The sequence below is a fragment of the Tauraco erythrolophus genome, chromosome 8, assembly GCF_009769465.1.
Source record: "Tauraco erythrolophus isolate bTauEry1 chromosome 8, bTauEry1.pri, whole genome shotgun sequence".
Classification (NCBI taxonomy): domain Eukaryota; kingdom Metazoa; phylum Chordata; class Aves; order Musophagiformes; family Musophagidae; genus Tauraco; species Tauraco erythrolophus.
Window position 1 is genome coordinate 38,413,312 of NC_141472.1, and position 14,415 is coordinate 38,427,726.

The 14,415-nt window shown below is 43.1% G+C and overlaps 1 protein-coding gene across 2 annotated transcripts; it reads left to right on the forward strand.

The window, feature by feature from the left end:
* Positions 1–437: 437 nt before the first annotated feature.
* Positions 438–12,700, forward strand: LOC104376947 (histamine N-methyltransferase). 2 transcript variants are annotated; one of them, XM_009983668.2, is made up of 6 exons: positions 438–641; positions 1,549–1,601; positions 5,087–5,194; positions 8,511–8,641; positions 9,221–9,318; positions 12,349–12,700. In XM_009983668.2, the coding sequence occupies exons 1-6, from the start codon at positions 505–507 to the stop codon at positions 12,698–12,700; spliced, it is 879 nt and encodes a 292-aa protein (XP_009981970.1). In that variant the 5' UTR covers positions 438–504. The 2 variants fall into 2 exon arrangements, with proteins under 2 accessions (XP_009981970.1, XP_009982045.1); XM_009983743.1 differs by having other exon boundaries at positions 505–641; positions 9,221–9,314; positions 12,345–12,700.
* The last annotated feature ends 1,715 nt before the right edge of the window (positions 12,701–14,415 follow it).

Sequence of the window (14,415 nt, forward strand, 5' to 3'; positions counted from 1 at the left end):
TAAGGTTTTTATTGTTTTTAGCCCACCTTCAGCGTTCCCTTTAAGTACATCAAAAGCTTAAAAAAACAGATAGAGACATCTGCCAGCATCTCTGGAGATGTCTGTTGCACTCTCTTCTAATCCAGACCAAGTCATTGGAGCCTCTCCATGCCTTCAAGAAATAGGGGAATTTTTCTTTCATTTAAGAACTGTCTAAAGACCCTTTTTGCTGGGTTTTAACAGAGCCCTGTGTCAGCACAGTTTAAAAATGCTGGCATTTCCTCTGCACAGATTAAAGATGATATATTACCCTTTGCTGCTTAAACCTGATTTACAGCTTTTATCGCAAAATTGCATAATACTTTTTAAAGTGCTTTAAGACAAAGTGGCAGGGCCAAGGACGTGGGGCAAAGTCCAAGTGTACGCTGGTTTTTACCTCTCCAGTGTTTGTTATTCCTTCTCTAGGTCCGAAAGCAGAACTGCAGGGAGTAACCTGTCCCCTCCCGCACCCTTCCGACCCCCAGCATGGCATTGCCCATGAGGAGTTTGCTCACCGACCCCGTCAGATACCTCCAGTCTTTCCGCCTCTTCCTCACGAATTCCACCGAGCACCAGTGCATGCGGGAGTTCATGGAGAGGCAGCTGCCAGCTGTGATACAGAGGTAACATGGAGGTGGCCACGTGGAGCTGAAGGACAGCCCGGTGGCACGGTCCCGCGGTGGGGATGGGCTCCAGGGGCTGCCTGCAAGAGGCAGATTGCTGCTCCCCACCGGCCACCCCGTCTGTAGGTCTCTGATAGGGCTTGGCTGGAGATTTCATGTACACACGGCGCTGAATGGCTGTTCTTCGGGACGGAGCCTGCCTAGCGGGGAGGAGATAAGGCTGAATTTTTTCCTTGCAGGCTTACCCTGAATCAACTCTGAAATGCGGGAACAGATATTATGTTCTAACATTAAATCTGGTTGAAAGCATCTTTTTAAAAGTAATCTTTTCAGGTAATATTTAGGCTGTCTCTAGTGTCTGTAAATAACACTCCTGCTTTGCCTGCCATTTTTTGCTGGACTCCTTGCTTTGCGGGCTGGCTGGGGCAACTGGGGTCAAATTCTGGTTCTGGGGAGGCCTTTCTCTGGGCCCAGGGGTTTATGAATCTACCAAAGCCCCTCTAAGGGATTTTAAACATGTTACACTCTCCCTTCTTCCTCCTCATTTTGCAAAATGTAAAACTTCTATAAATAATTTTTAAGCTACCGGTTCAGACCCGGGGAGGTCTCTGGTCCTCAAAACACAGACATGAACAAGGCATGGACCTGCTGCTGCTTGTATGCGCTTGTAATAAAAGCAGAGCTCCTCTACAAATTGCCAAAATAGCTGGAAATCAGGAACCTTCAACCAGCAGAGTTTTGAATCTGATTCCTCTTGTCAGCTTGCAGGCATGCCTGTACACGTGCAGGTTGCGTTTGATTTTGTCCTGCATATTTTAGTCCTCATGGCATCACCAGTGCTTCGTAAAATGAATCTAAACCTCTCTACTGGGTAGCTCTCCTAATATGTATAAATAATGTTTTTCAGTATTGGAAACGGGAAGCCTACAATCAATATTCTAAGCGTCGGTGGTGGAGCAGGTATGCCATGGACTGCAGTATTGGTATCCTTTTACCTTTTTTCTGAAGAATAGAGCATTACAAATTGCAGAAAGAAGGGGAGTGAGAAATAAGACTTTTCTTGAAAACTCATCTCCAGGGGACAGATGACACTAGCTGGTATGTGGCCACATTGTTTGAAAACAGCTTGTGCCTCCCCACCCTGATTTTTTATGCCCTCCATGAGAAAACTCCTTCTGCAACATCACTCCTCAAGGACAGAGAGAGGCTTAAACTGCCCTGTAGTGTTTCTATGCAAAAAAAAAAAAGTGCCATAATGTCTTAGATTCCTTAGAATATTAAATCTTTACTTGCATTGCAATTACTCTCCCCTGTAACTGTTTACTGATGTGGCAACTCCTTATCGTTGCTGCCTCCTGCCCTGCTATGTGACAGCCTCGGCTGACCTCAGTACATACTTGCTGACCACTGTCAATGCACAAGCGCCTCCTGGAACCACTGTCACCTAAAACACTGGAGCTGAATATAAGTTCCAGAAGAAATCCAGAAGAAATCCAAAGAAATAAGTCTCTTATCTGAAGTTCACTGGGTGGAAAAACAATACCAATAACATCAAGCGGCTTCTTCTCATTAAATTCTTGCTTAAGTTCCCTCATAATTAAAGCCTGTGTTTTCTAATTCTGCTCTGACTATTAAGTCATCAAACTTAGATTTTATAAGAACAGTTAATTTAGTTTAAATACTTCAGTCATACCATCTCCAAAGACTAATCTCAGCTTTGTCAATCTTCCCTAATAAGTAAAAATAATGATATGTAAATAGTGGGCATTAGTTAGAAAATAGACAGTGTGACAGAGTAGGAACATTGCTCTCCAAACAAGGCAAACTGTTCTCCTGCCAAAAAAAAATTGTTTTTAACAGGAACAGTTTACTTAGTGAGGTACTTAACTCCCTAACCAGAGACATTCCAGCTGAGCATGATGGATATTCAATCTATAATGTGCAGACAAAACTCATTTTGTGATGTAAAAAAAACCCTACACCTCTAAAGCCCTGTTCCTCACTGGCTTGTTCCCATCGCAGGTCCTTGGGAGGTCGGGAGGCAGCGGATTCCCAAATCCCCCGAGCGAACGCTGGCTGGTGTCAGAGGGCAGTGATGGAGCTGCTGCCCTGGCCCCATGTGCCCCCGCGCTTCACAGGGAGGGAGCACGGGAGGAAAGCGTTTTCTTTCCACTTTTCCACCTCGAGAAACAAGCAAACCATTTAATGCAGCATCATATCCCATTACACCCGCCCGTCTCCGGCGTCTGCCTTCGCCCACAGCCGCTGCCTTATTAAGTTCACACTCCAGCGCGCAGCACTCTGTACCTTTAAAAACCATAAAAGTCATCAACGCTGCTATAAAGTAGCAACTGTGCTATAAACTATCCCGTTACGTAAAATGTTTAATTAGAAACTTAATGGTGAACATAGTGGTAGCCTTTAAAAGGTAATTGTGTTGGAGACTTTAAATAATTCGGATAGCCTAATTGCCAAATTGTTGATAACGCAAGCTGCCACAGATTTGACTGTAAAATGCCTCAGGACACTTGTTTGCATATAAAAGAGCTAACTGAAGTCAATTAAGGCTGTAGATTAAATTATGAATCAAAGGGGTGGTATTTTTGGTTAAAAACAATACAAGGGTGGTTTGGCCACAGAAGAGTGGAAGGGAATATATTAACCTATCCGCATATGGAAATGCAAAATTCAAATTTCTTTTTTATCAGGCCCTGCACAGCCTTTTCAAAGGGCTAATCTGTTTTACAGAAAGTTGTTAAAGCAACCAAAAATCAAAAATATTGCAGTAGTTCATTACAAATTCTATGTTCCCAGATTTTACCATGGCAGCCTGCAGACAACGGACTTTGCTCAGATTTTTCAACAAACTACAGGGTTTGCAGGGATAGCAAAGCTGCAGCTATTTCTGCTCCTTCAGAAATTCAATTTCCCTCCCTTAAAGAATGGGCTTGCACAGATACCACGTAAATTTTGGTGTTATAAGTTGCTTTAAGAAAGACACATAAGTCTGAAAAAATTGAACTCGTCCTCACCTTTTATGTTAAATTCTTGGGGTGTTAATGAGGAGGTGAGACCTGGGCTGGGTGCCTGGTTTTGGCCCGTGGTGATGTGCAGTGAGGCCAGAAGCAGACAGAGAGCTCTTCGTAGTGAAAAGGACCCTCCTGGGAGAGGACCTGGTGTGCTCGATTGAGCGCTGGAGTACACATTATGGCTATTTAACTCCAAATATTTTTCTTTTCTACCTCGAATCTTCTGTATAATGGAGCTAACGCTGAAGTGGTGGGAACCCAGGGGCACTGAGAATCATGAGGACGGGCAGAGACCATGCAAATATAAAGGGAGCACTCCCTCCACAGTCCCTCAGCAAGGGATTGCTGTGTGATCTTCTGTTGAGTGCACGATTTTGTTCATTTGTAGGGAATTTTATAACGTGGAGTTGTGTGCCACCACAAGTACATCTTCCAGAACAAAGATCAATATTTGTCTGTAATATGACCCCTGAGTCTATTATTTATCACAGTTACTCTCTGCTTCTCTCTTTCTACCTTAATTTATTCTTCTATTATTTTTTCCACCTAAAATTTATTCAAGCACAATAAGCAGAATTGAGCCCTAAGAAACCTAAGCAAGCAGCACAATGTTGTCCCTGGACTTGTGCCTCAGTCAGGAGCATCATCTCCCTGAGCTTCCTACATTGTGGATGGGGAAAGGTGGCCAAGAGCAATGGCAGCTCTTTTTAAATTCTGGAATGTTGGATCTATTGACACTTCCATCCGTAAAATAGTTGCAGCTAGCCTGAACAGTATCCAGAGAGAACTATTCCTCACACAGAAAGCACTATCAGCTCTGGGGCAGTCTGTGAACAGAGGTCAGATAAACATAAAGGGTATGTGCACTATTCATCCTACTTACAGAAAAAGTCACAGGACACTAAAGTCAAACAGACACGAATGTTGTTTCTAATTCCAGTGTAAACATATATTCTCTTCTCCCTCACCCACATGACCTGGTAACCAGTGAGACGCTTGGCTACAAATGCTCTTACTGACTCCTCAGAAATCCTGCCAGGTTTGCTGGTGACTTGGGACCATCAGAACTGGTACTGTCAGAGTCATTTAGGATCTTCCCTGGGAGGTTAGGCCGCATCCGGAAAACATGAGGTCAAGACACACACGACTGTGTCTGGTTTTCCCTTGGCACTGACAGTGGTCAGAGGGGAGGAGTGAAGATAGCTGGGACTGATATTTAAATTTTTCTCAAATCCTAGAACTAAACCCTCAGTGGCAATCTGCCGAGAATACAGAGCAGCTGCATGTACCTGTGTGGTACTTTTTCTGTCCGTGAATGGCAGGCATCAGTCTTCAAAACAGGATGTGATGGTGGCAGAGATAACTTTTACCGGAGTTGTGCTTTCATCTTCTATGTCGCGTTTCCTGCTTCCCTAGGTGAGATTGACCTGCTGATCCTCTCAAAAGTACAAGCCAGATATCCAGGGGTCACCATCAACAACGAAGTGATAGAGCCAAGTGCTGACCAAATCTTCAAGTACAAAGGTATTTTTACATTAAATAAATTAAATTTACATTAACTACGCTAAATGCATTAAAAAGAGTTGAAAGCTGGATGACCCCATTTCAAATGCTTTCTTGTCAGAATTGGTTCTTAAAAGCTGAAAAAATCCACTATTTTATGCTTTTTTGCCATCATTGCTTTTCAATAATGTTCAGTCTTTCATTAAAATCTTAGTGTCTCACACTGCAAAGAACTCTACGTGGCAAACGCTTGGGAGCAGACAGACTTTAAAAGCGAAGCAAGATGAGGACTTTGGTTAGGTGGTTAACTTAGGTTGTCGTATGGGAATACGGTAAAAGCCCCACATTTCAGAGAGAAAGTTTTTCTCCTTCTACTTGCACTGAATCAGGATCCTTCCTCAACCTTGAAGGGAAAATTTTAGTGTCTCATGGTAATTCTCACATATCTTGAAAACAGTTTTCAAATAACAAATAGCTAAACCTCACGGTATCGCACTAAATTAGTTACCATCCTTTGAATTTGAAAACATGGAAAGGGAAGCAAGGTGGATAGGAAAGATTTCTGCTGTGTGCTCCGTGGCTTGGAGCTTGTTTCCTTCCACCAGCCCAAAGGTCTGAGCAACATTCATGAAGGAAAGTTAAACATTTTCCAAGAAGGATTGAATGTTGGTAGGGCTGCTTTGGTCAAATTCCCCTGCAAAGCAAGCATTAAATACCAATCCACAGTTTGATTATCACTTTAACGCCGATTTGCTTTACCTGAGCAGGTAATTATGGTCTTGTATGGAGGTGTCAACAGCTACACCATGCAGGCCATGAGCAGCCCTGAGCAGAGCACACCTTGCCAGAAAGCAGCTGCTGAATGGACGTGGCAGTAATGAATGAACCTCATCAGCAGTCTGCATTGTTGGAAATGCTCCAAACCATAATAAATACCAGACTGCAAAACCACACTGTAAATCTCCAGCTCTTCCTCTTACTTAACTCCTTAAAACAAAACATTCCCAGTCTGAAGTAACTTATGGAAGTCTAAGAAAAAAAAAAAGAGTAACAATCCGTTTCTCCCTGCAGTGGGGGAGTTCAGAGTCACTGGAAGCACCAAAGGCTCTCAGGAAACAATTTTTTTTTCTATCTGTCTCTGTATTACATGGACCTGATCTTTGAAAAGATGGCTCATGCAAAATCCCAGGAGCTTTTACATTTCTCCAGGCTGAGATGGTGAAGGATGGGCAATGAAGTATCTGCTGTGTTTATAAGACAGTTTGGGCTGTCCTGTCTGAGCCATTAATGTGGCCATTAGGGTACATGGGGCTGAATTTGTGCTGAATCTTCCTAATGGTCTCACCATCTACCACCAGTTAACTGGCAGCCCTATCCTGCTTCAGTGAGTTTCTTTCCAGAAGAAAGTTAAAGAAATTATAAGACGCTGTCCTTATTTTAAGTTTTATGCTAAACTAGAAATGAAATATTCATCTGAATTTCTTTCTTTAAACTTTCTTATTTGGTAATTAATCATGTCCCCAGTAGGTATCATTAATTAGGTTTCTGAGCACTAAGATTTTCCGGGGAGAATTGGAAACATTATCTGTGCCTTTGAGGATTCAGTACTTATGTTTTCTGCCTAACCAGATACTTTCTCCTTGGGAAGAAGCCATGCTCACAAGAGAAACTTCATACCGGGATGTTCAGTGATGACAAACTGTGGTTTATCTAGATTGTGCTATATGACGGAGGCTCTCCTCAAAGCCTCATGGCCAGGCTGTGGCTTTCCTTCATTCCTGGTCCATGTCCAGGCAAGGTCCCTTGGTGACCATGGTTGGAGTGTTGGTCACACCACAACTGAGCGACATTTTTTGGCTTCAGATGAATCTTTGGGCAGAAACTTCCCATAGCCAGAATGAGTTTGCTCTTTCTGAAATTTTGGCTTTAAAAGCCCACCCTGGCAAGCAATTTCTTCCTAGTTTTCTTCCTAGTGTCTCCTCGCAGACTGTCTAGCAACTGAACTGAACCAGATTGCACCAGACTACACGTGAGGGTGATATGATAAGTGACTGATAAATGGAAGCGAACAGAGTAACAGCAGCAGCATCCGAAAAGGGTGGCCCATTTCCAGCCATAAAAGAGAGGAGATAAGCACTGACGGAGCATTTCTCGTCTGTCCGACAGGGATATGCCCTAATCAGAGCCCAAAAGGAGAACTTTGTGATTAGTGGTGCAAAGGTGCTGGTCTTAGCACATCATGTTGTTTTGAGCATGTGTTCTGTAGCTAAGGCTCAGTCTGCCTTTGGGCCATTTGAGTTTTAAATTTATGTTAACTCCAGTGAAGCACAGGAATCGCGTCAGGACTAGCTTTGTCCTGGAGCAATCCCGAGCACCAGGCAGGAGCACAGTGTGATGAGCTCCATATGCCAGCAGATGGACATTAGTATTCTGGCATCCCCTAAATTATGAAATTATAACTCAGTTTTGCTCCTATAAAAAGCAAAGAAATGCAGTGATGAGCCAGGCTCTCGGTATAACTTACTCCTTGAATCCATTTCTCTAGTTTTCTTCTTTCCCCAGTTGCTGGATGTGCCTTGTGTCAAGGTCTGAAAACACGCCATGTGTCACTCTTTACACAAGCCTTTGCTGTAAAACGCTATTACCTGAAGCAGTTGGCTAAAACTATGGGCTTTTGAAAAATTATTTGAACACAGCAGAAGCCAAATGTCAAGAGATGGGTCCTTGCTCATGGAGCAAAGCTCCTTCCCTTTCCCACCATCCCCATGACACATTCCCAGAGCAAGCCATTTCCTCTCCCTGCCCTTCTCAAGCTTTTAACTGTGCTTTATCCCCAAAACACATCCCCCTTGGTCCATCCTTGAACCTCTGTATTTATGTGTTCAGCCTCTGGAAAACCCTTTGCCATGACCTGACTTCTGCTTAGCCATGTGGGTCTTACATGGCACCTAAGCAAAGGGCCATCAGCTCTTCTCCCATACAGCATGAAATGTGCTGCTCGTGGCCTCATAACTACTTATCTCAGTCAACATCTTTTAATACAGCTTGAGCCAGTCATGAGGAAGAGTTTCTTTCCTTTTTTTTTAAGTCAGGAGGAGCCCATACGAGGGTTCAAAGAGTAAAGTATCAGACTCTCTTAAAATTTCATCCTACAAAGACCTTTGCAACCCCCTTCTCACATGCGGGACTCAAGGTTTTAAATATTCCATGGCTGTATTAAACTGGTACCAAAACTCTCTACCTAAATATGACTTTTGGATGTATTAAAGCTCTGAATGGAAATCGGTCCCATATTTGCAATTGAGATGACTCTGTCCTGCCTTCTCCCGCATTTCAGAGCGCGTGGCTGAGACATCAAACCTCGAGAACGTAAAGTTTACCTGGCATGAGGAGACAGCTTATGAATATGAAAGTCGAATGAATGCAGAAAAGAAGACTAAAAAATGGGACTTCATTCACATGATCCAGGTAAAAATCTCTGCAAAGTGAATGTTGTCAAAGACTTGGCTGTTAAAAGTATGCATGAAGTACGTGACCTCATTATCCACTCTAAGGGGAAGAAAGGTGAGTTTATTTCCCTGTAATTTAAAGTACTTAAGCATAAGTGAACTGCGAAAATGAAAGATGAGTTACAGCAAAGCAACTTTGAGCACAGTAGTCCTATTAACGAGGCTGTGGGTGGCAGTCAGTTAAAATATATTTTAGCTAGTGTTTTCAAAGATCCTTGTCCACTCTGTGAAATTACCTTTGTATTTCCAAGTTTACTGAAGTCATTATGAGCCATCCTCACTGCTAAGGAAGGCAAATCTTTTTATCTCAGGTTAATGAATGAACATGAGCTTGGTCCTGGGAGAGCCAGAGAGCAGGCAAGGCAGTGACAGCCCGGAGCTTGAGCGTTATCCCACTGCCCGGTGTTGTGTTAAAGTGTCCCATTGTTCTGCTCTTCTCTCAAGATTAACCCCATTTGGGTGATTTTACTTAGTGGTACCAGTTGTAATATTCACCAGGACTGCACCATATCTCTGTAAACATCTCTGCTCTTTCCAGATGCTGTATTATGTGAAAGATGTCCCAGCAACTATCCGGTATTTTCACAGCCTCCTGGAAGCGCAGGCGAAGCTCCTCATTATCCTCGTGTCAGGTGAGCTGCCCCACCAGTGCTGCTCGGTCAGGCAAGAGCCATGATGACCTTTGGGGTTCTTGTGAGTTCAACGCAGGCCAGCTGGAAACCAATGCACGTTTTTATTTGAAATGTCCTTTATCACCTATAGAGCTGAACTGGGTGCGTAATTGGTGTCCATCTATCTACATTCATTGAAATATGCACACTGTCTATATCTGCGTGGCTCCATGCTGCAGGTTGTAAAGCCGAAGGCTTTGTGAGCCAGCAAACCCGTGCCGTGGGCACAAAACACCCTTCTCTTTCCCTCCGCCCTTCCCCATCCCGCAGCCCGGCCAGTGATGGACGGCAGCAGAGAGCCCCGGAGTGGGCGAGAGGCTCCGTCCCATGGCTCTCGCTTGCAAGAGCTCCTTCAGCCTCTGCTAATTTCTGTAAAAGACTTTTCAGGCCGGGCACTGCGTGATCTGACTCCTGGAGACTTGCAGCATTCAGCAAACGGCTACGACGGGGCTTGGCTGTACCATACAGCAGGTGTTGGAGCACATATGGTTCATTTACTTCTCAAACTGCCCATTTTCTTAATATCATCATTTTGGGTGGAAAACAGTATTCTTAAGCTGCTTCAGATCTGAAAGAGATGCTCTGTGGTCAATTCAGAAGGAAAATGTGGCAACGGAGTAAATGATGACCTTTCAATGCTGTGGGCAAGGTACGCTAGAGATACTGCAATGGTGGGGTCCAATTCGACTCTAGAAAGCCTTTAATTTGCCTCAAAAGCTATAAAATTTTAGTTGTGTGAACAGTCACATCGGATATTTTTTCAGTGATGTTAAGTGTTGTTCAGATGTTCAAGCCTAAATTTTTACTAGATTTGGCCATGACTGCACACTGTAATGCGTTTGATGAAGTCCATTTTGTGTTCATGAAGGGTCCACAATGAAGTGGCACTTCTCTGACCTGAATTTATTCAAACTATTTTTCCTCTAAAATGTTTTTGCTTTGAAGTGTTTTCAAGCAGTTCACTGTAAGAAATTTTAAATGTATTTAAATGTATTTTAAATTATCTGAGTTACTCTTCTTGTTCTTTGGCTGAAATAGAACACAATATCAGACTATCGCTGATTACCTGTATATAGTTAACTGAAACAATTTTCCAGTTGCTTAACCTATCCCTTTGGATATTCAAGAAATGTGAATACAGGGAGCAATATGTGTCTATTTAAAATGAATGTGATTAAAAATCCAAATTCATGTAAAGTATTTTAAGACCTCTCTGGGCCAGGCAACTGTGTTTTCTGATAGAGCAGAATGGATCAGAAATTGCTGGGACCAGCAAGAAAATAAGGGAGAGGAGTAGGGCTCTGAATAGCAGAGAGGAAAGGAAGGGGGAAGCCTTGGGGGAAAGAAGAGTATAGAGAGGGGAAGGAAGAAGTGCTATGAAACGAAGCAAAAAGAGGTACTGAAAGATAAGCAGAACAAAGCTCATTTCAAAAAATGAACGTAATGTCATCTCCAACACAAACACATTAAGATGTGTTAATTAAAAACCAGTCTGGGAATAGGTTTGATTGGGAGGGGGCTTGGTCAGTCGGTGAAGGTTGCAATCCCTCCTGCTCCGTCCCTGCCGGAAGAGCGGGCGAGTTGCAAGAGCTACGCGATGTTATTTTTAACACATTTTAAAAAAATCTGTTTACATCGCCTTGCAAACCAAAGTAGTGCCATATGCTGAGCCTATTGAGAGCTATTATAATAATGCTGCGTTCAGGTAGTGTATAATTGCCCGGCTCAGAGATGGCACTGAGTCACACAACACTGACACCAGCAAATTTTCTGCAATTAGTGCTCTGCATTCAATTTCCACCAGGTGAAAGAAAATATTGTAGCCCCTCTTCTAAACACCAAACTGTTTATTTGACTATAAATAACTGTTTGCAGATAAAGCATTTGCGAAACCGCCGAGCAACTGGTTTTAGTAGTTACGGAGATTTATAGTCATAGCTCTCAAGAGCTGCTCATTAGGCTCCAAGTTATTTTCATCCTGTCCAGACATTCTGGGTGATCCTTTTATACATGATTTATAGAAGAAATGCTGAATCACAGAGCCAGGGTGAGGGAAAATAAAAACGTGAAGACATATCTGGGGAGTTTTCAGCTTACCCAGCTGGTTTTCTTTGTAAAACATCCCTTCGGAAGAGGTATGTGAACAAGCCTGGGCATGCAAGGGCTCAGTCTGGAGGTGATTGAGGTGCTACAGGAGCCTGTTCCTTCCTTACCCTTCATCTTTGCACACCCAAACAGTAGACAGCCAAAACGTCCTTCTGGCACCACTGGGGAGGTCTGCTTGGGGTGAGGAACAGGCCTTCTCATTGCCCATGCCCAACAGCATGTGAGCGAAGGCTGAAGGCCAGGAGGATGAAACAGCTTCGTCCTGGGCTCTGTCCATCCCACCCTTTTCACCGCCACACATCCAGCTACATGGACAATGCGGCCAGGGTTTTGCACCCTACATATTTCATGTAGCAGAGAGGTAGTTTGCTAGTAAGAACTGTTTCAGTGAAGCTCACTTGTAGCTCGACCACGAAGTAACTAGGTGAAAGAATAGGAGAGGATTTGGTCTTCCAAACAGGCAGCTGAAATCTAGGGAATAGTTCAAATTATGAAGATGGCACTGAATAGCTAGCGTTCAGAGTGTGGACTATAGAAAGATGTCCCTGAGAGGTATTACCTATGCGCATGAAGCAGAGGGATGCAGCAAGTTGGGAGTGGGAGAGGATTGAGTGCACTGAGCTGCTCTGGCCTCAGCTGGGGGCTCGGTGGGAGGCGCTGGAGCTCTGGGGTAGGCAACCTGTCCATGCCTTCCTGCAGCCCCCAACCCCAAGGCATAGAAACAGCGAGGCAGCCATCTCCACCACGCCCCAGGACACACGTCCCAACTCTGGATAGACCCCGCTCGCAATGAAGATAACTGCAAAAAAAACCAGATGACCCAAAATACGTCCGAATAGTGTTCTTCCTTATTCCTGAGCGTTTTTCTGTTTGTTTATCTCTCAGAAAGCAGTGGCTGGGAAGCTCTATGGAAGAAGTACGCATCTTCCTTCGCTTTGGACGATCTCTCCTCTTATGTTTCCTCTGCTAACATCAAAAGGATGCTGGAATCAGCCGGGCTGAAGTACCAGCTCTACGAGCTCCCATCCCACATGGACATAACAAGCTGCTTCATTGAAGGGAACAAGGATGGGGAGCTGTTACTGGATTTCCTGACAGAAACTTGTGAGTTTTCTAAAACTGCTCCTCCTGACCTAAAGCGTCAGATAATGGAAGAGTTAAGAAAGCCTGAATGCAGTGAAAAAAGAGATGGGAAGGTGCTTTTTAATAACAACCTGAGTGTAATAGTGATTGAGCCATGACTTAACCTCTTCCTGCTCCTTGATCTAAAGCAAATAGTCAGCTACAAACTGTTAACAGCTGAAATACATTTTTCTTACTTTATAAATGACTTAGTTTACTTCAGTACTGATACATAATTTTTGGAGCCTGTTAAGAAATCAGTATTAAAATTTGTTGTTATAAGTGAGCTTTAATACATGATTAATTCTGCACTAATCTATGAATGCATAACTCACTAAGCAGTTAATTGCAATTTATCGTATGGATGTCGTATAATCAGATATAACTCAGACCATCGACGCAAACACTGCCGAAACCTGACCGTTTCCTAAGAAATAATCATGAACTATATGTGGTTTCGTCATCTTCATTTAAAAACTCTCTACAGGCCAAATAAACAAACTACAACTTCTCAGTGCAGCTGGCAAGAGTGGGGGCTCAGAACAACCAACCATTTGGGTGGCTGCTCAATGGGATTTCTTGAACTTGCTGTGACTTCAAGATCTCATACCTCCAGTTAATCCTGAAAGTGGCCTCACACCTCCTGCAGGTGTGATGGTTGCCTGCTCCTGCCTTCGCAGTCACCTCCATTTAATGGCACTGCTTCTCTTTTCTTGCATTTTTACTTTATTTTTGTAATGTTGCATCTGCAGACCAATTTGTGGACCATGTCCATACTGGCACTGCAAAAGCGATCAAAGATGGTCAAGGCACAGCAGTGGTAACAACCGTCCTGGAGAGGTGGATTTCATTAGTGAGCCCTGATGCAAAGCCTTTGTTTGGAATCAGCTACTGCTGTCTCATAGGGCTTTTTGATGGTTTTAGTTTTTAACCACACAACCCTTCTGATTGCAGCCTTTCACCAGCCCAGCAGCAAGGGCCGTGCACGGCTTGCGAGCTTTGTCACAACGAAGATGTAAAAATAAACTCTGATGCCAAACTGACAGTGGGATTTGTTTCATTTGCAATGAAATCATGTCAGGTAAATCAGTTCAATAAAAAGTATAGGATGTTCAGCAAGAAGATGCTTCAGCTCCTTGGTCCCTTCTCCATATGGGGCTGTCTACACTCCAGTAGTTGACACATTTGTTTTTCTAAAGGATTTTACAGTTTTAAGAAGTGTTATGCTCTCTACAAGGCACAATGCATAGGGGAATACAGTATAGTCACTTGAATGAATTTAGTAGTCTGAATACTCAGTTTATTCAGTGAGACTGGAATGATTTGTGACACTGAAATAGTTTGATTCCATGTTGAAATGGTTTACTTTAGGTAATGCTTTGGCTACAAGAAATTATGTTTTATTTTTGCGTATACATTTCTGATACAATATAGATTACTAAAGATTTGAAGTGATTTGTAAGAGAATGTACTGGGCATTACTATCTGTTTATATTCATTTTAGTCTGAATTATTTGAAACACACTCTTCTCCCAGTGATCAAATATTAATTCTAGTGTATTTTAGAATTTTTCCACGATATTTCTCAGCTGTTCAACAGGACAAAAATCTATTACTGCTTTTACACAGTGCTATGTACAGATTCCTGCATTAGAAGACCTCAGTATATCCATAAGCTCCTACGGTGACAGGCCGAAGCAGGAAAGAAAGGAAATCTCATTAGGACAGATTGCTGCATGCATTTCTAATGGGAAACAAATTAAAGTTACAATTATTTTTGAAGCTCTTTTGCGCTGTCAGTGACCTCTTCTAAATGGCGCGTGTGAAGGAGGTG